The 23,770-nt window shown below is 36.3% G+C and overlaps 2 protein-coding genes across 12 annotated transcripts in view; both read right to left on the reverse strand.

The window, feature by feature from the left end:
- LOC5571016 (SHC-transforming protein 4) overlaps positions 1–6,430 on the reverse strand; it is a 40,509-nt gene extending 34,079 nt beyond the window's left edge. For 2 of the 7 annotated variants that reach the window (XM_001653396.2, XM_021855245.1), the window contains exon 1: positions 6,178–6,430. The gene's annotated coding sequence lies outside the window, so the exon portion shown is untranslated. Of the gene's footprint in view, positions 1–5,596; positions 6,064–6,177 lie in introns of all 7 variants that reach the window. The other 5 variants (XM_021855246.1, XM_021855244.1, XM_021855243.1 and 2 more) reach the window with 5 other exon arrangements.
- Positions 6,431–14,847: 8,417 nt separating this feature from the next.
- The window catches only part of LOC5571017 (tetratricopeptide repeat protein 25), a 72,391-nt gene continuing 63,468 nt past the window's right edge, over positions 14,848–23,770 (reverse strand). For 3 of the 5 annotated variants that reach the window (XM_021851127.1, XM_021851126.1, XM_021851128.1), the window contains exons 4-6: positions 15,945–16,034; positions 15,367–15,520; positions 14,848–15,305 (exon numbers count right to left, since the gene is read on the reverse strand). In XM_021851127.1, coding sequence (XP_021706819.1) covers positions 14,929–15,305; positions 15,367–15,520; positions 15,945–16,034 — 621 coding nt within the window. In that variant the 3' untranslated portion in view covers positions 14,848–14,928. Of the gene's footprint in view, positions 15,306–15,366; positions 15,521–15,944; positions 16,035–16,139; positions 16,301–16,908; positions 17,001–23,770 lie in introns of all 5 variants that reach the window. The other 2 variants (XM_001653397.2, XM_021851125.1) reach the window with 1 other exon arrangement.

Below are 23,770 nucleotides of genomic sequence, written 5' to 3' on the forward strand. Positions count from 1 at the left end.
AACGAGCTAGATGATTTGACCAAGTGGAGCAGGATCTTGGAAGTGTGGGGCGACCGAGAAATTGGAGGATAACAGCCATGAACCGGAGTTAGTTGGCGAAACATTGTGGCGCAGGTCATGTCTTGAAGGACGTAGAGCCATCAAAAGTCAGGTAAGTGGTTTTATGCGATCGTGTTGCCCATTTACGATAAATGTTAACACTATTGTAACGTAAAAATTGGAAAATAAAAATATTAAAAATATTTTGACATTGCATTTTGGTACTATGTTATAGTACCAAATTGACCAATTTTATAAGGTCACAATCTGGAGATGTCTAGAATTCCGTGAATTTGAGCATCATTGAATGTATTTACTCCATGAATGCATTGACAATTCAATGCATTTGCAACATTTACTATAGTAATTTGAGTTTTACTTAGTCTGCAAGAAGTCCATCAAAAAAAAGCTTGAGGAATCAAGTGTCTCCAGATTATATAATTCAAATCAAGCCAAATTGAACAAAATCATCTAAAATAAGGGTATAATCAGTTTTGAGTTTGATTTAACATTTTTCAAATCTCCATGTTCTGAAAATTTGAGACAATTTGTTAGCATACAGTTATAAAATGAGGGGTGCGGTCTCGAACAGTTTGGCCATTCAATTTGAACACAACGTTTTCCACCAGTGCTAACCGTTGTTTGTTTGCTTGTACCGCTGGAAACCATTTTCAAGGTGCACACTTAATATGCTTCATACCAAGCTTCAGCAATTTGATGAGGGCAATAAGTCCAATGTTGTTAGTATAAATATATTTCACAAAAGTTCTGAAAATATAATGCATCAAGAATTTACTTGGTAATGATTTCTTTAACAGTTGATTATTTCTGTATCACATAACACGTATAATCATTTTGATGAACATTTGAGCTTGACAGCAGCCTGGCTGCTTGTTGATATCCAGTTCGCACCCCCCAGGTTATAAACAATAAAGCTATACATACCATGAACGTACCATATTTGTCACGGGTCCAAACTTGACGAATTTTATCATAAATCAATTCTAGTTCAAACTAGCATTCGAAAATTAATTTTCATTTATGTTATTGAAGGATTCCAATCGAAAAAAGTATATTTTTGATTAATAATAGGCAAAAACTAAAATTTATTTGAAAATGTATCCGACAAGTGCGTTAGTTTTATCATCCCTTAGTGAATATGCTAAAAATTGTTGATCAATTTTCGTGAAAATACAGGTATGTTCCGTTTTTATCACGTTCCAATTTTGTCACGTTCCGATTTCGTCAACAAATTATTCCGTTTTTACTTTTTCCGTTTAAACTTGTTTTGAAGCAATTTTAATGCTTTTCGATAGCCTCAGAGTTGAATTTTCGACATTATGTTAATGTTAAGCACCTGCGATACATGGTAGGTGTCAAGTCAAATACGATTCAATAAGGTTTGAATCCTTCCTATCCACTAATTGTGGTTTTCAGCAAGGTCTGTTGGACAAGATCCCATCCTTCCATCCATCCTTCAACAATCGAGAGTTGCTCTGGCCATATCCTAGCAACAACTGGAATTTGTGGATAGTTGAATACGTACTTGAGAGTTGCTGAGAACTCTCATTTTTCTTATATAACATGGCATCAAAAAAATGTCTATGTAAGTTTGATAGACATAGGGGTTGTCCATTAATTACGTAAAACAATTTTGGCGCCCCCTCTCCCTATTATATAACTTTTTGTATGAACATAAAAAACAATACTTGTTTTTAATTTAAATCGTGGTTAACGGCTAACCAGCCGAGTGGAAGTTTAACAACTACCTACTAGCTTTTCGGTAGTTGATAAAAAACAACTTATATGGCACAAACCCCCCCACCTTTCCCTTATAATACCTCACATGATTAATGGACGATCCCATATATGTTCAGTTCTTTTTTATAAGTGATGTTCTTGAGAATGTAATAAAGAATGTTTGGGCAACGGCAAGAGAGATGATTGAGTTTATTTTATTTGGATAATACTGTCAACCAGGTCATATTTTGGACATTATCTTCTATCTCTCAAACTCGATAGCATTGCACAAATTATAGCAAACAGCCATTGATAAGATCTTGCTCCAAGTGGTAAGGGAAGAGGTCCAGCAAAACTAAGCAATCTATAGAAAATGTTAGATTCTCCATATAAGTTTGTATCGAGGAAGAGGGTAAAGGGGGTGAAATGGCTGACAATTTAAAAAAAATAAACCGTTGATACTGGACGTTCCCACGTCACACACATTGCCATCCAAATTTGCTGGAATCTTGATCTCTGAGCAGACATGAACCTCTTCCTCACATGAAGACTAAAAGGTTAATTAGAAGTCTCTTTACAAAAGAGTTTCTTATAAAAAAGTTCTAATTTGGTGATGCTTGAACTGGAGTTTGTACACTTTTGTGTTTTTGATGAACTACTATATAAATAAAAATGGAATGGTCTGTCGTTTTGTATGGATTTGAGATTGCATGCGATTTTTCAGCAGCCTACTTGATGGCAAAATGAAGTTTGACGGGACTACTAGTATTAAATATTATTTTTACTTAACAAAAAACTAGAACTTTACGTCAGTTTATTGCCAGTCTATTCGTGATCTAACGTAAAGCTAAAAGGCGATGATGACGCTGTTCTGGATTGGCGATTAGTGTTTCCCTGTCGAAGTTGATAGTACAGTCAAACCTCCATGAATCGATATCTGAAGGGAACATCGACTCATGGAAACATCGAGTAATGGAACGGAAATTACTTGGAAAGCTGTTCGATCAAAGTAACCATGAAATTTCGATTTTAGTATGATTCTATGAGTGGATATTGTGTCATGGAACATCGAATTATAAGGGATTAAACCGTAATAATTTTAGAAGAAAGAAGATCATTACAATCATCAACTGATAAGATTTTGGCAATTCAAAACATTCTCAACATCTCCACATTCATGCGAAGTATGCACTTCAACAGAAAAGTAATCGCCTATCTCGTTGCGTGGAAAATTTCTTGCAAGAAATGCTCAAGAAAAGCAGTTGAAAAGAAATGTTATTTCAAGTAGAGCTCACTGTAGGAAATTTCTTGACTATTTCTTGAGCAAAAATTTTTACTTTTCTTGAGCAGAACAGCATACCTAGCTTTAATCGCCAATTGGGTATGGCCAAAAATTCAAAAATATGTACTTTGGCAAAAAAATCTCTCAGATACTGCGGATGCTGAGAACCCGTAACGCGGGTAGATCACCTTTTCGAGGTGCGTTACGGGGTAAGATATACCAAATTGTACTCTTACTGTATCTGTTATTGTGAATACTTATAAGTTACGGTCACCACAAAAGATCAAAGAAACCTGGTCGCAGTGGTTCATCCCGAACAGAAACAGAAAAAAAGCTGAGAAGAAGGCTATTTCTCAGTTGGGATGTAATGCCATAAAGATGAAGAAGAAAAATCAGAAGGATGAGGGTGAACAGTAGAAAAAGAAGTTGTTTCTTGTTTAATCTCTCATGAAAAAAAAGCAATGATCAGCCTGACCCACTTCCTTGTAGTTATTTTTACAAATATGACGCACCTTATGATGCAAAGGATATTTATGTGATTATCGTGTTTATATTCTATATTACATTAATTGAAATTCTTACCAAGAAAACTAAAAATATTAATTATTATTAAATCATATTGATTGATAGGAGTCAACAATCAACATTTATTACGAACCTATACGAATGAACAATTCAAATGCTCCTCACAGCTCCTAAACATCAATAATGTGCATTTATATGATGAAAATGTGCCTTATCCTAACAAAACTTTAGTTTTCATTTCAAATTTGTAAATATTTCGTCTGAAAAAATTATTCCGTTTTGTCAACTGAAAATTGCCGATCGTGTTGAGAGTTCTATTTGATCCTTTGACCTTGACGCTTGCTCCTGGGCAGTGCGTCAAGAAAGCCCGAGCAGTCGCCAGTTTTTTTCCCTCTCGGGTCACGCGCCTATTTTTTCTGAGTGCTTTTATATAGCCGAGCAAATGAGTTCAGCTTCACTCATGGATTGTGGCTGCTCAGTCAAGGATGACGGATCAATTGGTGAGCTCGTTTCATGCTACTATTTCTAATCTGTAAAATATGTATGACTGAACATTTAATGGTTACAACGGTGGAACGTAAATATGATTGTTCAACAAACTATGAATGGTTCGTCACTGTGAGTATCGACATAAACTCTGATTCATGGATTATTCATGTTAAACATTTTTTTTTTTCAAAACACCCCTTTCTTTTTACCTTTATTTTTGTAATTAAAAAATAACTTTGAATGGTTCGACACTACAAGTGTAGACTTGCGAAAGGTTCACTTTATTCTACAAACTTTGGATGGTTCGACACTGTAAGTGTCGGCATAAGAATAAGAGTGTTCTATGATGTTCCAGCCAATCGAGTTTTCTGTTCCTTTTCAATTCCTTTCAGTAAAATATGACAACACATGCTTTCGTCCAGACAGCTGTAGGAATCTTACATTTAGGTATTTGTTCAACAAACTTTGAATGGTTCGTCACCTCAAGTGTCGGCATAATTTTCCTCTACATATAAATTGTTCACTTCAAATGAAAATATTATATTTACATATAAGCATGTTTATATCTCACAAATAAGTATTTATCATGGTCTAATCGCTTATCAAAGTGAATCCTGTAACCCAACGATCCACCCCATTAACAAACTTCCCTCCCAGTAACCTTTATGGAGACGCAGAGGCAAACACGGTCTCCAAATAGCAAAGGTTACACACTAACATTCCTTCCCCCAATCCCACCTGACTACAAGGACGTGGCCGGCGCCGTTATTGACCCTGTATAAATAGAGAAGATTATGGCCAATCCCAGCCGAACTTCTAGTTGATTCTTTGTGCATTTTCACTGACTTCGGTCAATCACGGAATAGCAACCATTGATATGTGTAGTCAGTCTAAGCTAAGCTAAGCTGAAAATTGCCGAACGTGTTGATAAAAACGGAACACACCTGTATGGTGCTGTTTTACACCAATATCATTAAAACAGTAAGTAATATTCCTTTATTCATTAATTGACGTCGAATTTTTTCTAATTTTAAGGGTTAAGACATATTTTTGTATGAAAATCTTGTGCGTCCAATGTTCCTTATTATTTGCAATTTTGTTCATCAATAATGTTTGCAGAAATTTTTAGACAAGTCTTGAGATTATTTCTTAATGTATCCTTTGAAGTATTTGAAAGATTTAGGAGAATTTTACACACTGGCCTCTTAAGGAACGGAGAAAGATGCCGCTTACCACATCTAGAATGCGAGGAATGGCAACTTTGGCTATGAATGCTATCATTGGATTACTCAGTTCCGATTGAAATAGGTACCTATAACATCATGTAAAATGAATATAACACCCGCAAGTTATACCATGATTGAGAACTCCCAAAGCAACATCTTAGGAACCAACGAGTAACTATAGGAGATAAAAGTGGATAACTATTACAATTCCGATTGGGCGCTTTCGAATACAATAGTTATCAGGCACACAAAAACCACACACCCTAATTCTCAATCAATCACCATCAAGACATACTTTTTTTTAGCTTCTGTTTAACACTTAACGCTACACGATCTTCACAGTTATCACTTTAGAATCTTCGTTATCCTTGTTGGTTGATTTGGGTATATGTCACATTTTCCTATGAAACTCGCGTATTCCAATTATTTTACGAACATATTAATAAATAAATTTTATGCTTTTCTTTATCACCATTAAATTGTGACCGCATAGGAAACTAAAGCAAATTCTTTCTCTGGAGGCGGATCCACTTTCTTCACTTTTCCATATAATGATAGGACACTTCTTGAGCTTTTGAACTCCGTCTTACTGAAAACTTTATGTAAAACTTCACTTTTAACAGGACACAAAACGAAACATAAAAATGCATTCAAAGAGAATAGGTGTGACGACGTTTTTAGTTGCTTGAACTTTTGCCTGTATGCAGTGGTAAATGTAGTTTGTTAATATAAGACACCACACCAAACGAAAGGCAGCTGCTGCTGGAGAAAAAAAAATCTCGATTTCAAAAGGCTCTGCCCTCCCTTTGGAAGCGATTTTCACTGTCGTCGTTTTTTCACGGTGACGATTCCCGATCGGATGTTTTTCGTTCGCACCTTCTACAGAAAGACTGGAAGATGTTCCCTGGATTCGGGTTGCATTGTACGGACCCGGTCACTCCTCTCGATTCACAAACACTCGCGGATTGGGATCTGGCTTTAGCGCACGCACGCACGACGGATTAAAAAACCAGAGCTTCTCTTTTGCCTGTGCGGAGGAATGTCGAAAACAAACTTTTTGAAAAATCTTTTCTTCCTTCTGCTTTCTGCGTTCGTTCTGCGCTCTGGCTGACTGTGGATGCGTCCGAATCGTCGATGTGTGAGTGCGATTTTTCTTTGCGTGACACTGGCAGTGACAGAGATCGATGATGCATTTTTTATGGCTTATTTTTATGGCGTAAAGTAAAGCTGCGTTTACATTTAATTTAATTTAATTTAATTTAAGGTGAAACATCTCGGAATCCAAAGATGGCCGGCACAATGGCTGACTTCTCCCCCTACTCACGTTTTCGAAGGCACAAAACTGGAGAAATAGTTGGCAAACGTTCCTGATCTTCCTATTTTAAACTTTCTGCTAGTGCACAAAGCCAGAATAGAAAGTGCACTGTTGTGGAGTACTTTCTTCGCGAGATTTGTGCCTTTGAAGGTTTAGTGCAATCTTAGAAAATGATTCTAAACTGTTTCACCTTAATCGACAAGGTTTCCCGATCAAAATTCAAAATTTTGTTCGAAGACACCCGGATTAAAACGTACCATTCAGTGAATGGAATAAACCTGGGAGGGAGAAACCAATACAAAATTTCTGTACGTCATAGTGAGCCGGGATTCCACTGTCACGAACTGTCACTGTGAGCCCAGATCTCAAACATTTGACTAACACGAAAAAAGCGCGTAACTGATTGAAACACATTTTCGCATTTCATCAAAAGTGACAAAAATTGAATGAAAATCAATTCATGCACATAATGCAAGTAATGTCACGTGAGCACCTTTCAACTGATTGAATATAAAGCATTGAAAAACGCATCATTTTACTTTTTCCAATGAAAATTAATATTTAGTGCATAGAAAACTGTGGCCCTTTTTCCATGTTTGTCTGGAAAGATCGAAAGTACACAACAAAAGAAAACTAGCGGTTTTCCTCAAGCCTGCCTTGATTGTTGTTGGCAAGCTGGAGTTATCTTGCAGTTCAATCAAACGTTGTTCTATATTTCGTGTGTAGTATCGGTGCCTCCCTCCCAGGAATAAACCATTCATGCGTACAATAAGGCTATCCATGAGGACTTTCCGCGATAGGACTGACAGCTGAAAGTGTACATGTAACCGAAACGGCAGGGTAAACAAAGCATGGGAGTGTTGTCGGAGCTTTACATTTTCCTTTGTAATCGAACGGTCACTTCAATGAGCCTCTGTACGTGCCATAAATTCTTTTGTTCTTTTGACTTTTACTGTGCGCCGTGTGTTGGTGTTGTCTCGCTCTCTCTTTCGGGCAACTTGAAAACAGGGCGCACAGTAAAAGTCAAACGTTTTATAGCATGCATAGGCTCATAAGGCTATCCATGAGGACTTTCCGTGATAGGACTGACAGCTAAAAGTGTGCATGCAACCGAAATGGAAGGGTAAACAAAACATGCAAGTGTTAACAGAGCTTAACATTTTCCTTTGTGCTTGAGCTGCCACTCCCAAGGGTGGAACTGGCGGCTCTTTATTGCTACCCCAACATGTCGCTGGTTCTAAAATGTAAACAACCATACAAAATAACGACCAAACAATGGTGAAGGCGTAATCAATTTTCTCGCAAACATCTATTTTGGGAATTTAGCAGAATTTTCTTATTGAATTGCCAACAGCGCACTGCAGTAGCACGTAGCAAATAACTGCTTGCAAACAATTTCTTTCAAGCGCATTGATTACCTGTAATTTTGCGAAGAATGATTTTTACTTTTCCGCGTTAAGCCTTAAAACTGGTTCTGGACTTAGGTTGGCGGCTTTTCAATTTTACTCCCAAATGACAGCCGCCCTCCACCCTTGGCCACTCCGATCGGCAAACGTCAAAAGCTCATGGTAAACAGCAGCTGTCTCATGGATTGCCTTATCGCGAAACGTCAAAACCTCATTATAAACAAAAAACCAGCTGATCGCTGCTGTCTCATGGATTGCCTTAGGGCTCATTCATTTATTTCATAACGCTGAAAATGACCATTTTTGACAACCACCCACCCCTTTGTAACGCTTTTTGTATGAATATTCTACAAGTTTTGTATGAGCCGTAACATCGTGAGGACACCCACCCACCCCCTTCAGCGTTATGAAATTTGTGAATAAGCCCTTAGGGCCCATAGACCAATCCAGTTGCCTGCGTAGTAGTGCAATGTTGACAAAATTTTCTTTGTTTGCTGTGAGAACTGTCACAACATTGCTTTTGTTTGCTGTGAGAATCCAAATATAAACAGAATTGCTGCAAAACAACTACTTCCTTGTTGGCCTGCTGTTGACCGAAAGCTCAATAACGTCAAACAAACATCGATACCTTTTCATTCGGAGGAAATCGACTTGTGTAAGATTGATTGTGCGTTGGTGTTCGTGGCAGTTTGCTTGGGGACCTCTATTCGCAAATTTCATAACGCTGAAGGGGGTGGGTGGGTGTCCTCGTGCTGTTACGGCTCATACAAAATTTGTAAAATATTCATACAAAAAGCGTTACGAGGGAGTGGGTGGGTGTCGAAAATGGCCATTTTTAGCGTTATGAAATTTATGAACAAACCCTTATATTGTGTATTACGTCGGAGAATTGAGGCCTTCACCGCTAGAGACAAATGCCCATTCTGGGTAAGGTGTCCCTAAACAAAATAAAAAGAGAGCTTTTACAGCTTAGGCAGCATCCATTTATCATGTACGTAACGCTAAAATTGGGAATTTTCGATTCCCTCCCCCCATCCGTAACGCTTTTTGTATGGATTTTTTTAAATTTTGTATGAGTCGTAACGCTCGAGCCTACCCCCTCCCTTCCCTCCGAGCATTACGTAATTTGTGAATGCCGCCTTATTAGCGTAGCTAGGATTTTTCTTCAAGGTGAAGATGAATCGAAGCCAAACCTCAAATCTGGACAAACATTTCAAAAGGGCACATCGACATTGGTAAACAGTGACTTTGCAAGACGCTGTTGAGCCCATTTCAACTCGATCATGCTCACCAATACCACTATCAGGAAGATCTAAGATCAATCTTTCTGATAGTGGTGTTAGTTTGCGTAGGCGGGCTAAAAAGGGCTCAACAGCAACGTTTCTGAAAAAAGGCTCAAGACCTCTTGGGCCCTTTTCAAATGTTTGTCCAGAAATTTTCAAGAGCACAAATCTGGAGAACCAAACATCCGTTTAAGCTGAAAATGTAATCGATTGGTCACTAGCTGGTGTTGACCAATCGATCAAGTTTTCAGCTCAAACGGGCGTTCCGTTCTCCAGATTTGTGCTCTTGAAAATATGAAGTTTGGCTTCGATTCATCTTCACCTTAAGAGCCCTAGCTAATAGTGGTTATCACACTTAGGGGCTATCCATTAATTACGTAAGGGTTTATGGGGGGAGGGGGGTTTGAGATTTCTTACGACTTTGTTAAAAAAATCACGTTTTCCTACACATTTCAGCCCATACAAAATGTATGGGAAAAAAATAACCCATAGAATATTTTGTAACCTTCCGATTATGAAATAATAGATGAAATGAATGAATGAATGAAATAATGATACCTAGCGGGAAAAAATCCGAGGTACATTCGATCTTTATAATCTGCTGGTTTATTCATAGCGTGCAGTTTTCACTTAGTCCTGGAATTCTCACGGAAAATCATTCCCAGACTTTCTGACCTCACCAGAAAATTTCTCAAAGAATCTCTATCGAGAATTCCACCAGAGAATGCATAAGAAATTATTTTGATAATTTATTCTGGAAGGTCCTCTACGTGATTATTACATATAAATTCCAATTGTCAGTTCCTTCTGATGTTCATTAATGATTAGTTTAAATTTATCAGAAATTATTGAGGATTTCTTCTTCAAAAAAAAAAGTGCAAACAATTCTAGGAGTCGCACGCACCAAAAATGTCTTCTAGATCACCAAGCAAGGATTTATTCCACGAATTGTATAGAGTTTGCCAACAGTTTTCCAACTTTGCTTTTGATGTTCTCTCTGAAGAGTCTTTGGGATTGGTTGAAAAAAAATCGAAGCAAAAATTAACCTGCAAAAAATAAATGACTTCCAGCAAAACAATAATTATTCTTCCAGGCATTACTCTAAGAATTTCGCGTAGTATTCCACAAGAATTTCTTTAGCAATTAAAAAAAACTCAATTGGGAACTTGCCATTCATGATTTCTCAGCAAAGTTCTCCGCAGATCAATCTGCGTTTTTTTTTCCAGATTACTAGTTTTGAGATTTTTCGAAAATCAAGAAACTACATTCCGTATTCCGTATATATCCGTATTTAAAATATTTACAGCATGTATAGCTTCTTAAAATATTCACAGCGGCTTGCAGAGGTGATGCTAAGCTGTCTTTGGGAAATTTCTTGGCAAGAAAGTCGCGGATTTCAGTGGAACCCTCTTTAATACCCCAATATATTTTTCAAATCTTGTGAAAATCTTTAAGAATGGTTTTCGAAGAAATCTTCATCGTCATCTTCATCGTACTTCTGAGAATATCTATGACACAGTGCTAGCGGGAGTTTTTGTTGGAATCTTCTGAATTTATTGAATATTGTCCAAATCCTTTTCAGATGTTCCATGTCGGTAAGATTTTTTGGGGACTTAGTGGGCATCAGTGATTATGGGATACTTTAAAGGATTTCATAAGCCATTTTAGGGGTCCGTACGATGTTTGTACAACTTCAAAGGGTGACGCAGCTTTAAAAAGGTTGGGAACCACTGATCTATAGTTTTAACGTGAAACATTGGAAAAAGTGCATTAATTAAGAATGGATATCTTAAATTTTAGACAAAAAATCCTTGATTTTCTGAACCATAAAGTATCGTTTTTATTATCGCCCAACATGCATGTCAAAAATAGCGAAATTGAAAAAGGCGAAGCAGGCTTTGTTCTAATGCCGTAATGCCGAAACGCAGGTGTATCATTTTGAGGTTGGAAAGTCTGGCGGCCATCTTGGATTTCGACGCCATCTTATTTTTTAGCAGTTGAATGATATTTCACCATCTTAGCACTCATCATGTTATCCGTTAAAAAACAATCATATTCTTTATTTCTTATCTTATCTCTGCTGTTTAACTGATTGTTCATTTCTATCAATGGTTTTAGACCAAATAAAATGAAAGAATATATGCTATTTATCATCTCGAAGATATGCAGAACAATCATTCAGGTAGCAAATATACGTTAAAAAATCCTACTCGATAAATTGTTTTTGAAGCTAGTTAAGCTGAAGGACTGGCTCGATTCCAGTAGGGACGTGACGCCAGGAAACAGAAGAACAATAAGAAGAGTGAGTGTAACGGTAGCAATAAAATTCAACATGTTGAGTGCTATTAACAAGGTGAAAACTCATTCTAATACTTAAAACCAAGATGGCGTCAAAATCCAAGATGGCTGCCATATTTTTTCACTCAAAATAATACTAGCGATTGAAAACTTGTTTCTTTTTGTACAAAAAATAATGTTTGCATTGATTGTACTCGCCATATACGTCAAAATCATAGAACATGATTTAAAAAATCGTTCATTTCATAGGGTAAATACCATTGCTTACCTAGTTTCTGTAGCCTATCTTACGCAATTTTTCCTCAGCTTTCTGATGCTGATCTCCGATTTCAAAACGAGCGGTGCGCTAATGGCGAAAAAACGATTTTTCTAACAAAATTCAAAATGGCGGTCAAATTTAAAATGGCGCCAACATTTTTTTAACTTTAAATTAAAGCTATATCCTTTCTCTATACGATGCCACTAAGTTTGCTATGTATTCCGAGCGAAATATGAGACATATCACGTGAAACACCCAATATTTATAAAAAAAATGGGCTTTTTCGCAAACTGTTTAGCTAGCTGGCGTACGAGGGGTCCACCAATTTGAGAAAACCTAAAGGACCACCCTTAAGTTTTATCGAAAACTAGCGATCAGTGACATAAAATTGGAATTCTAAGGATGGGTGCCGATGGCGGCCTGGTTTCAGCGAGAATTGCTCAGGGAAGCTTTCTCACTATACTGCCCATAACTGCATATTTGTAACAATCGACAAAAGTAGGCATTGAGTAAATGGGATACCAAGTGTGCATTTCATGGCAGTATGGGAGGAAACTAAAATTTCTAATAATTACCAGGAACTCAAAAGTACTTATTTAAGGCTGATATTTTGTACAACTCATTTCACATACTAGGTGACTAGTCAGTAAATGATTCTGATGGAAATTTCATTGCTATTACAGTACGAGTCACATTTATAATCTCGATGTGACTGTTATAGGGTTACAATTGCCAATGTGACAAAATAACTTGGTATTTTTTTTTTCGAATTTTCTAGAACAAACTCACAGATTTCAGTAAGTTGATCGAAAGTATTTATCATTATTCATGACTCTTCATGGTATTAACTCCAATTTGTCAAAAATGTCGAATGTGACTGTTATGCAGTTATGCACTGATAAAAATCCACACGCTCGATCTGTGTGTTTAAAATTATGGATCGATTCATGAACGTCCATATCGATTTGCTATGATTTTCTTGCAAACTTCGTGTGTGTTACACATTAAATTCCTGTGTTTTGCTTCATGGATTGATTCACCAACCGACAACAGGGATTCCATATTTTTTCCACATAAGTTCCCGAAGCTTTCTCTTCAGATTCGTATGTGTCAACCTATGGACGCATAGATCATCATTCCAACACGGATTCAGTGTGTTTTGCTTATGGTTATCTTGTATCATAATCATCATGTTCAAGTTGGTCGATTCATTGATATGCGCAATGAGATTGTTATGATGAAATCCATGAGCTATGCTATCGATTTCCATGTTCAAAGCTTCTAAATTGTTTGTGATCAACCCATGGGATGCATAGTAGACTGATGCAAATTTTGAAGTTTTTGCTCCCCTAAGCTTAAACTATGTCAATTATGATGAGAATGATTCTCCCAAAATTTGAAGTGATTCGGAAGAAATTTGACTGTGCACACGCCATTTGAAGTTTGTATGGAAATTACTATGGAAAAGACAAACCTTCTGTGTTCAGTCCTCTAACTGCTCGTCATAATAATCTATGGAAAAGTGAAAACTCTCATCTCACGTAAAAACTTCCCAGCTACAACCTTGCCGAAGTCCACATTTCGATGGGACGTAAGGATAATTTGTTATTATTGATAACAAAGTCTTAATCATGCTGAGATGATCATTTAATTACTTTCAGAGCAACACTGCTTTTTTGCTGTAGAACATAGTAGCCTGGATTACTTTGATCTATTCTTCCCGCCAGGAGCACCACTGTTGCCTGCCGAAAAGTTGGTGAAGCATACCACATGCAAACCAACTTTATGATGATGAATAACAATTTAACCTGAGGTCCAATCAAAAAGTGCTCTTCGGCAAAGTTGTAGCTGGGAGGATTTCACATTAGAAGAATTTGTTCACTTTTGCATAAAATTTTATGACGCAGAGATAGAAGGCTGAACACAAAAGATTGGCGTTTTCCATAGTAATCTCCATATAAACTTCAAATGGCGTGTGCACAGTCAAATTTCTTCCGAATCACTTCAAACTTTGGGAGGATGCTATTTATCACAATTCAAATCGTTTAAGTGTAGGGGAGCAAACATTTCAAAATTTGCATCACTCTAATGCATAGTGAACTGAATTGCGGTTGGACCTCGTGTCGAACGACAGTCATCATCATGCTTCCAAAGAGAAGAAGCCAATTTTGAAGCTGAAAGTGTTAGATGAAAATTTGTGAATTCGATTTTTCTTTTATTAGTGAAGTTGACCGATGTACGAGAATTCTACCTTTCTATAAGAAAACATTGATTATAATGTATTGTTTAGTAGAAAAATCGGATTCCACTAACAGATTTTCCTGGCTTTCAGTTTCGAAAAAAAAATGGAATATGCTTATCCCTGGCTTCCAAAATTATGGATTTGCGGCGCCCCGCTTGTTGCTGGCTCACGGGTTTGAAAAAAAAAATCAAAAGAGCTTGCGACAAGCAGAGGAGCCTCGGATCCATATTTTGGGGAGCAAAAGTTTTTCTACCAAATTTCTTCTTTCAGTCCCATGACATTTATATTCTATCACACATGACTATCTAAAGGTACTACATTTCGAATTCAATAAGCAAATGAGTTGGTTTTCATGGTTCAATATTTGGAAATTCATGTTTGTTTCACATGACAACCTAATGTTGATACACATGTTATTATACCGTGTAAAACACACGACCTTGACGTGTAGATTTTTCTCAGTGTGGGCAGTATAGTTGTATAACATAAAATAACGTAACTTCTGAAGAGATTTTTTAGAGGTTGGGCAAGTTTGATGGGGTACCAGGAGAGGGAGCTGGGTCCTTATTAACGCCAATGAGTGCTTCCGGAATGCGGGCTGTGAACGTTGATTATGCAAATGTTTGAGAATCTGCCTTTGTTTCTCAGCCTGTACATTCTTTCGTTCTAAATGGTCATCATAAAAGTTTGTCATATGCGAACACTCAAACTTGTGATTTAAGACGGAAGAGTTTATGGGGAAATTTGTGAGTTCTACATAAAACGCTTCATATATATTTGACATTCAACATCTGCTTTGGATAACAGTAATTATATGCTATTTTCTACCAACGCGGCAATGCTCCATTGTTTCCATCGAGCTTCTTCGCATTCAAACTAGTGCACGGCTTCTGTTGCCGCCAAAATTCCTGTCTATTGTTCAAGAAATTAATAGCGTCTTTTGCAAATTCCGAAACTCCTTCGGTGTTGGTGTCCGCTTTCTTGAGATCCGGATGCTTCAGAAGGTTTTCCAGGTATTCTTTGTCCACGTAGAGATCACCTAGCAATCGACGGGCCGCTCTTTTATCCAGCTCCTCCTTGGACAGTGGCGATTTCTTGGCCGATTTGGGCTTATCCACTTTAGGTGCCTTCTTCTGTGGTGGTTGATTTTTGGCATTGCTGCCGATGGTGTTTTCTATCGCTTCTTGTGTTTTTTGGACTCCTGTAAGAATGTAGATATTTCAGTAATTTCGAGTTACAAATTGTTGCATTGATTAAATTACCCAAACGAAAGCTTGCAAGCTCTGGTCTCAATCTTAATCCACGATGGAAAAACATGAGACTATGTTCAAACTGTCCCAAGTAGTACAGTGCTTCAGCTTTCTGATAAATCGCCCTAATATTGGTTTTGTCTAGTAGCAAAGCTGTTTCGGCATCCTAAAATAGAAGAAACATAAAAATCATTCATTTGAGTTATTTTTGCCGCCCTTCCATAAAATTATATAGTAATATGATTTATTCTTTGGGTGTAGATGGAAAGTCCTTTGCTCCTTCGGCCACAGAAGATTATGGTGGAACATCTCGAAATCCAAAGATTGCCGTTACAGTGACCGACTTGGGTGAGTAGGGGTTTCATTTTCAACGGCACTAAACTAAATTTATTATTTGAAGCTTTCTGCTAGTGCACAAAGCTAAAATCAAAATTGTTCTTATTGAAGGATATTTCCTTTACTGCCCATAAACGCATGCCAGTTCCATTCATTTCCTATTCACATGGGACAATTATGCGTTTACGGGCAGTTTACGAGATTAGTGCTGTGGGATTGACTTTATTATTACAACACCAATGTATAAAAGTTACCTGCAAAGCCTTAGCTGGTTCGCCCAATTGAAGATAACATTTGCTCCTGGCGACTAACGCACTCTGATCGTTGGTGTTCATTTCGAGAGCCTAAATGGAGAAAAATAAATTCATGAAACTTACTTTGTTAAGTTCAAAAAGTAATTATAAATATCTGTATTATTCTACGAGGTATAATTGTGCCAACTACAGTGCCTTGGAAATAAAATGAACAGCATTGTCCAGGTTACGATTTTTAATCTCACGCATCCCCAGTGCCAGGATTGCTCCCGGGTCGGCTTCCTCGGGAAGTTGCAGCTGCTCATGGCGCTCCTGTCGGCGTTTGTTGAGCAGATTTTGCTTGATGTCGAAGTTTCCTGGGTAATTATGAAAACATTGAGAAAACACATTACATTACATTTCAATGATAAATCATACACTGAAAACATTCTACAAGCTCGATCAACGTGTTTCACACGTGAATTTTCACTAATTGTAACACAGATTAATGGATGGTGTAAAACTAGTCGCTATCGACAATCGAAATTAAAATTAAAAAAAAAACACGTTAATTTACAAATTATCGAAAGCTTCGGTGTACTGGTTGTTAGCGATTCCTTGATTTTCTGATACCAGGCACCCGTTACCAGCGTCCGGTTTATCCAAAAATAACATGTTGTTTAACATGTCACGCGTGAATGGCAAATGTGAGTCCTTGTGATGATAGGCAAATTAGTTCTTCTAGTGATGGATATCGCCATTGTAAAACACATTCAAATCATGCGAAAAAGTCTTTACTATCGAACCAAAGACAATCCTTACCAGATTCATAGATTTTACACGTAATTTCAACTTGCCAATCGACACGACAGGTTCACGTTAAAAAGAATTTGTATCGAACGTGTGGATTATTTTCAGTGTACATATATCATTGTATGCAAAAGATTTGGCACAATTGTTATCTCGAGGTTCAATAATTAGTTACCTATGCTAACGGCAGCAGCACGATCCTTGTCTGTGTAGACCTCATCGAAGTAACGTCGCTTTTTCATGTCAATTGGTTCATTGAATAGATCCCTATAAAATACGTGACAAACATTTGTATTCCAGCTATTATTGAACTTCTTAATATTTGCTCAAGATGGGTTTGGACGACCGTTTGCCCAGACATATCAGCAGCAAAGAAATTACCGTTAATGAACAGAATTCAACAGATTAGTTAGACTCGCCATGTTTTTACTTTTAGTTTCTGAATTCATCACTTCCATTAATTTCTTATAAAGGGTGGCGAATTCAGGAATACCATGGCGAAATAAAGTGCATATGAACTAAAATTTCAAGGAAAATTATTGTTCCCCTTAGAATTTTAGAAATTATTGAAATTTCTGATAATGTTGCCACATCATTTAAAAACGATCTAACTCTGAATAATTAATGCCTAGTTATGTTGTAAAAACAAATCTTATCCGGAGTGGCGGAACTTAAGCTATATCGGTTAAAATCATGGATGATTTGCACAAGTTTTGAAGATTATTCCAGTGTATGGTCAAGCTCACCTCTTTTCTAAATGATGTTATCGATGGTTTTCAAAAATATAAGAAATAGGGTTGATTTGAGACTCGTTTATAGTGAAACAGTAATTTTACCAAAATGATTGAGTGTCCATCCTATTTGGCTGTCGGAATAAAAGTAAAGCTTTTTAGCAGTGATGCATTTTAAATTGAATGCGAGCCAAAAGTAAACTGAACGCGTTATAATTTTGCATAAGATCCTACACACCTAAATTTTTTCACCGACCTCAGCAAAACGTTTCGGCGAGAACCCAACAGCTGAGAGTTCGGTAATTTTCAATGCCGAATCTCGGTACTTATTTTACCGATATTTCGGCATTCCAAATTTTTTGGAGAGATCTCGGCGAACGGTACCGAAATTCGGTAAACTGAGATCTCGGTAAAAGTTTTACCGAGAATCGTCAAATTTTTACCGAGATATCAGCTGTTGGGTTCTCGGCGATTCCCTTTAAGTTTTTTTTTCGCGAGCTCGTCTGTGCGAATCTCAGTTTCAACCGATTTTAACCGAGACTCAGCTAACAATTTGTCCGGTTGCTTAGCAACGAATCACAATTCACAGATACTCGGCTGTGCGGATCTCGGTTAAAATTAGCCGAGATTCGGCATTCTAATTTAAGTGTGTAAGCATTGAACTCTCGTGCAAGATTCTGCACCTGCACATGAACGACCGTTCACTTCAAAATGCACAATTAATATGAAATCCCGAAAAAAAACTACATCAGAACATGTTGAATTCATATCATTTCAAATATATGGAACCTTAAATGTATCTTAACATCTTTGCAAAACATCCTCAGTTTTCATTTCATGCTCAACTTTCAGCTCGCACGGGTTCAAATTTTTGAACTGCTCAATGATCAAGCCTACTTGATCCCTCGTTCAAAAGCAGTAGGCAACTTTTTTTAACTCAATATGGACCTATGCACCAGTTCATCATTTGACGTTTTAGCGGTGCCGTGTTATTTATGTGACCATAGCAACCAGTGAATTCGGCACCGCTCAAACATCAAATTAGTGAACTCGTGCATTGGTCCATTGAACAAGGAAAACAAAACTTCATTTGTTTGTATAAGAGAAAATTGCAATGTTCTTCTTACCCCAGAAGACATACCGTTTTCATATACCGTGCACCCCCGCTAATTTGAACGGTACCTCATGCAAACCATCGGGGTTCATTTTTAATTTGAACATCTAGTCACCCTAGAAACGTCTTTCTGGTTACCTCTTTCAGTGTTTTGTTTTGATTCTGCGTTCCGTTCCACAGCGTTCCATCTCACTTCACTCCGTTCCATGAGCTAAATGACGTTTGAACCATTTTTATTGTGAACGATGTGCAAATTAGCGAGGTACAGATTAAAAAGTGTTCAGATTAAATGTGGTCAAACCAACCCCCCGGTATGCAAAACCCAATGTCAAAAAAAACATTTTTCGAAAAAAAAAACCATAACAACAATTAAATGCTTCATTAATACTGTGCGAAAAAAAAACATTATGGTTTGGATTAAATGGAGTATTTTCCGGTCATTCTTATAATATTTTGTCATTTTTGCGTTGGAAAGTTAAATACATTTTTTTAATTTTCATAATAGAAACTGTAAAATTCACACAAATCTCAATTAAAATTACTTAAAATATACTTAAACATCAGAATAATGATTTAAACTACGTGAAATTGGAGGTGGCACTTTTGCCCCGGGTGTCACTCTTTTCCCATGTCCCCCTACTATGACGAATTCACTTACCCTACCTTATTCTTGAGGTTGTTTTGATGAAATCATGTGGAACTGTAGGGGAGTCTGGGGACACTTGATTCCCTTTTATTAATGCAGTTGTAATTCTACAGGTTAATCAAAATTCGATAATATTTCTGCACATGTTAAATGCCAGATAATTCTAAAATGTTGTTAAGGTATTTACAACTTCGGTTTTAAAATGACATGCGTTAAGAAGCTTTTAAAAGTTTGATAGCACTCGATCCCCCTTTTAACATATGTACTGAAGGACGGGTAATTCATTTGGAAAAAAAATATAATTTCATTTTTAATATGTTTTGCCTAATCAAAAATGAAAAATTGCGCCGAGGACCTGGGATCGAATCCCATCCCCGAGATAGTCACTAAAAAAAAATTAGTGACGACTTCCTTCGGAAGGGAAGTAAAGCCGTTGGTCCCGAGATGAACTAGCCCTAGGGCTAAAAATCTCGTTAATAAAAATAGACAAAAAAATGAAAAATTGGGAAACATTTTGTGTAAAAAGCCCCTATTTTATTATTTTTAGAAATTAGAAGTTTAATAGCCTACCTAGTATTTTTTGCACAACAAACATACTACCCATAAAAGCATAACTGTCCAATATGGATATGCAAACCAACTTCTTTTTTCATCGAAACATTCATGTAGCTTACTTTCATTTACAACACTGCCGTGAATCGCAAGTCAGTCCCATCTGCATTTTCGTCAAAACTGAGTTGAGCTCAGTTTTCAGCATATCTTCCAATGCTCTCTCAGCTGCACTAATGAAATAATATGATTTGTTCGGAAAAATTAGAAAAAAAAAAACAGCAAGTCAAATTGTCTCATAATGAAAAGTAACCGCATATCAGTCCCACTACAGACTTTCGCACCGTGAAACACATAAATATGTAACTTGTTTTGATCATCTTTATATTTTTCTCGGAAAGATATCGTAGTGAAAAGCAGTCAATGTCAAAAAAAAAAAAATGCAAAAGCTTGAAACATTTAAAAATTTCAGCATTTTCTTTAAATATATTTTTTAATAGCTTCAAACCATTTTGATAGAATTTAATAAATTTCTAATAGATCAAATTTCAAGTTATTCAAGAGATGCATTTCGAACTTCAGGCCAATTGATTAGTTGGAAACTGTGAATACAAGTGCAGTGATGCAGTGTCTATTTTCTATTTCCAAAAAAAAAAAAAAAAACGGGACCATTAGAGCGTTTTCAATAATAAAAACGGTACTGTCACGCTAAAAACGGGGTGTATGATCAGGCTACTTTGGACACTTTTAGAAAATAATACAATTTGATAATTAAATATTCTTTTCTCAAAAAGTTTTGAACCTCAACAGAACAATAACTTGATTCTGTCAACCGTTTTTCGTGGATAACTTTTTGTTGTCACCTCTTCATGATCGACTTTTTTTCAAATTTATTACAAATTTGTTGAACTTACTCTGAATACGCATAACATGGGGAAGAAACAACATTGATAAATAACTTACATTTTGAAGGAAAGCCGAAAGAAGTTTTGAAAAAGGGGCTGACAAAATCTGGTCATCTATGTATTCATATATTTTAGTTAGCTTCACTTTTTCACCACAAACAAATATTCAAACAGCGATAACTTTTTTATTTTTGGATATTTTTGCATCATTTTTTCACAACCCCTTAAAAAAACTCTTCTGTCTTCTGTGTCGATAATGATTATTGGTCATCTGGTTCAGGAGATATTCCAAAATCTCTTGAGGGACCGACGTTTTTCCATAATCCACGTAAACATCTCAGGCTACAGAATTTTTCTCATGTTCGATCATTCGCTTCTCAAAACAATACTTCAATGAGAGTCTACTGTGAAAAAATGAATCAAATTGGTGCAACAGTTTTTGAGAAATGAACAGTTTTGTTTCTGGTACCAATCTGGCCGTATAAAGTTCTTGAAATCTTTAAACAATATCATTTTGTAAATTATAAAATTTCTTGGATAACTCGACCGATTTTCATGATTTTTTCAAAGAAGCTCCTTATAACCTGACATTGTATAGCCCACATTTTAGTTTTTTGGAAAATTGTCTTAAACAAAATGGCGGCCAAAGAATTTTTGTATGGGGAATGTCGGTTCCCATAGGAATATCTAAATTTCTTTATAACCATATGACCAATGATCAGTATTGATACAGATTCTGCAAAAGAAGAATTTTTTTAGAGTTTGTGAAAAAAAGGTGCAAAAATATCGAAAAACAAAAAAGTTATCGCAGTTTGAATATTTTGTTTTGTGGTAAAAATATGAAGTTGCTGGTAGAGGGGTTAAATTGGTATAAACGAACGATGTAACTACTAGGTACTGCGATGATTGATTAGTTATGTACAAAAACGTTCGTTATGATTTTTAGTATTATATCAACGATAGAAAAGGTTGACTTTAATTCCTGTAATTAAAAAGTTATTTTCATTCAAACTGAAATATAGGATGCCTAAGCATTTTGTTTCGCAAGATCGTAAATAAGTACAAATTTGCTCTTGTAAGGAACTTTTTGCTTCTCAGTACTTTTGAGATGGCCTAGGACTAATTTATTTGTAATAGTTGGCTGATGATATTGTTTTGTACTGCATATTCATGTGAAATATGAAAGGAAAACTAGCTTATAGAGAATAAGTTGCTATTGGTACGTATTGAAATTTATATGTGCTTTAGTGAATGCTTTTTTATATTGTCAAAGATACAAACCAATACTTTATAATACAAGAAAAGTCGTAAAATTGAGACCTTTGATCATTTTTTTTATGGAACAACAATTTCAAGCATAAAAATATCGTCATTTATTTTGAAACATGACGATTCAATAGTATTGTGATGCGCTCAACAACTTTCCACAATTTGTGAAAAATTCCAACAACGTTTACATAGCAAATGTTTCTTACTTTGAGAATACTTGTTCGATCTCTTTTGAAATATTTTCTTGATTATCCTGTTATTCTTGATGTTGTTCTTAAAAATATTCATGCCTGGTTGTAGATCAGTGGTTCCCAACGTTAATGCTGCTGCGACCCCCTATGAAGTTTAACAAATAAGCTGCGGACCCCTAAAAATGGATGTTCTTGAAATCAAAGTATACATGGGGATAGAGCTGGTTCTGTTGTTAGACACACGCTTCTCACGCCAAGTATCAGGGATCCAATCTAATCAGCGAGATAGTCGCTCATTTTGTTCAATTAGAGAAGTAGATATCCCGAGATGAACTAGCACAAGACTGAAGATCTCGTTAGTTAAGTTAGAAAAACAGAAAGCTAACAGAAGGATATCATCATATATATAAAAAAGTATCATTGGCAGGCACACCGAAAATCATCTGTGATCTACCATAGATTATGCAAGGATTCTGATCATCTGATGTTCTATACAGCGCACTTCTTCCGACATTAGGTTTAACGTACAGGGATGGTGGCATTTCCTCTAGCAATTTAGCAAAAATATCCTCAAGATCTATTTATTGTGATAACAACAAATTAAAAAAAAACAAAATCTTCAGTTGTCCCCAAAGATTTCAACAGGATCCACGGAGCTACAGCTATATCAGTTGAGGATTGTTAAAAAAATTCTGAATTCATATAAAGTTTAGACAAAAGTAGAAACAGTGGAGAATTTCGAATTTCTCCGATCCTACCTATATTTCCCATAACTGCATATTTGTAACATTCGACAAAAGTAAGCATTGAGTAAATGGAATACCAAGTGTTAATTTTATGGCAGTATGGGAGGAAACTAAAATTTCTAAAAATTACCAGGAACTCAAAAGTGTTTATTTGAGGCTGATATTTTGTACAACACTAGGTGAATTATCAGAAAATAATTCTGATAGAAATTTCATTGCTATCACATTACGAGGCCCATTTATAATCTCGATGTGACTGTTATGCGGTTACAATTACCAATGTGACAAAACAACTTGGTATTTTTTTTTCGAATTTTCTAGAACAATCTCACAGATTTCAGTAAGTTGATCGAAAGTATTTACCATTTGATGACTCTCCATGGTATTAACTCCGTTTTGTCAAAAATGTCGAATGTGACTGTTTTGCAGTTATGGGCAGTATAGCTCGCCAAGGAACTTACAAGGCAATTTTCAGGGAAAGCTGGAGGTTATGCTTAAAATAATCCATGAATTTACTATGAGTACCTCAATAACGATTTTAGTTTCATGCTCAAACTCAAGCTGGAAAAATATTGAAGCAAAGCCTGTGAAGTGAAGGAAATCTTGCCATCTCACCAATACATTTGCAAGTTTCTTGATTTTTCATACAAAATTATCAACTTTGGTAGCCTAGATCTCAGTTCTTTATAGACCGATTTAAATTAAATAAAAATCGGTCCATGAAAATCTTAATTCTAACCCTCTGTCATTCTTCATTGTATAGAAAATCAAAAAAAGTAGCAAATGTATTGTCCAATACTGTATTGCTTTTGCAGTTTTCTAAAACAAAATCTAAGTAAATGAAAACTGAATTTAGTACTATATCTTATATTTCCGCACGAAATTA

This window comes from Aedes aegypti, chromosome 3 (genome assembly GCF_002204515.2).
Source record: "Aedes aegypti strain LVP_AGWG chromosome 3, AaegL5.0 Primary Assembly, whole genome shotgun sequence".
NCBI classification, from domain to species: Eukaryota; Metazoa; Arthropoda; class Insecta; order Diptera; family Culicidae; genus Aedes; species Aedes aegypti.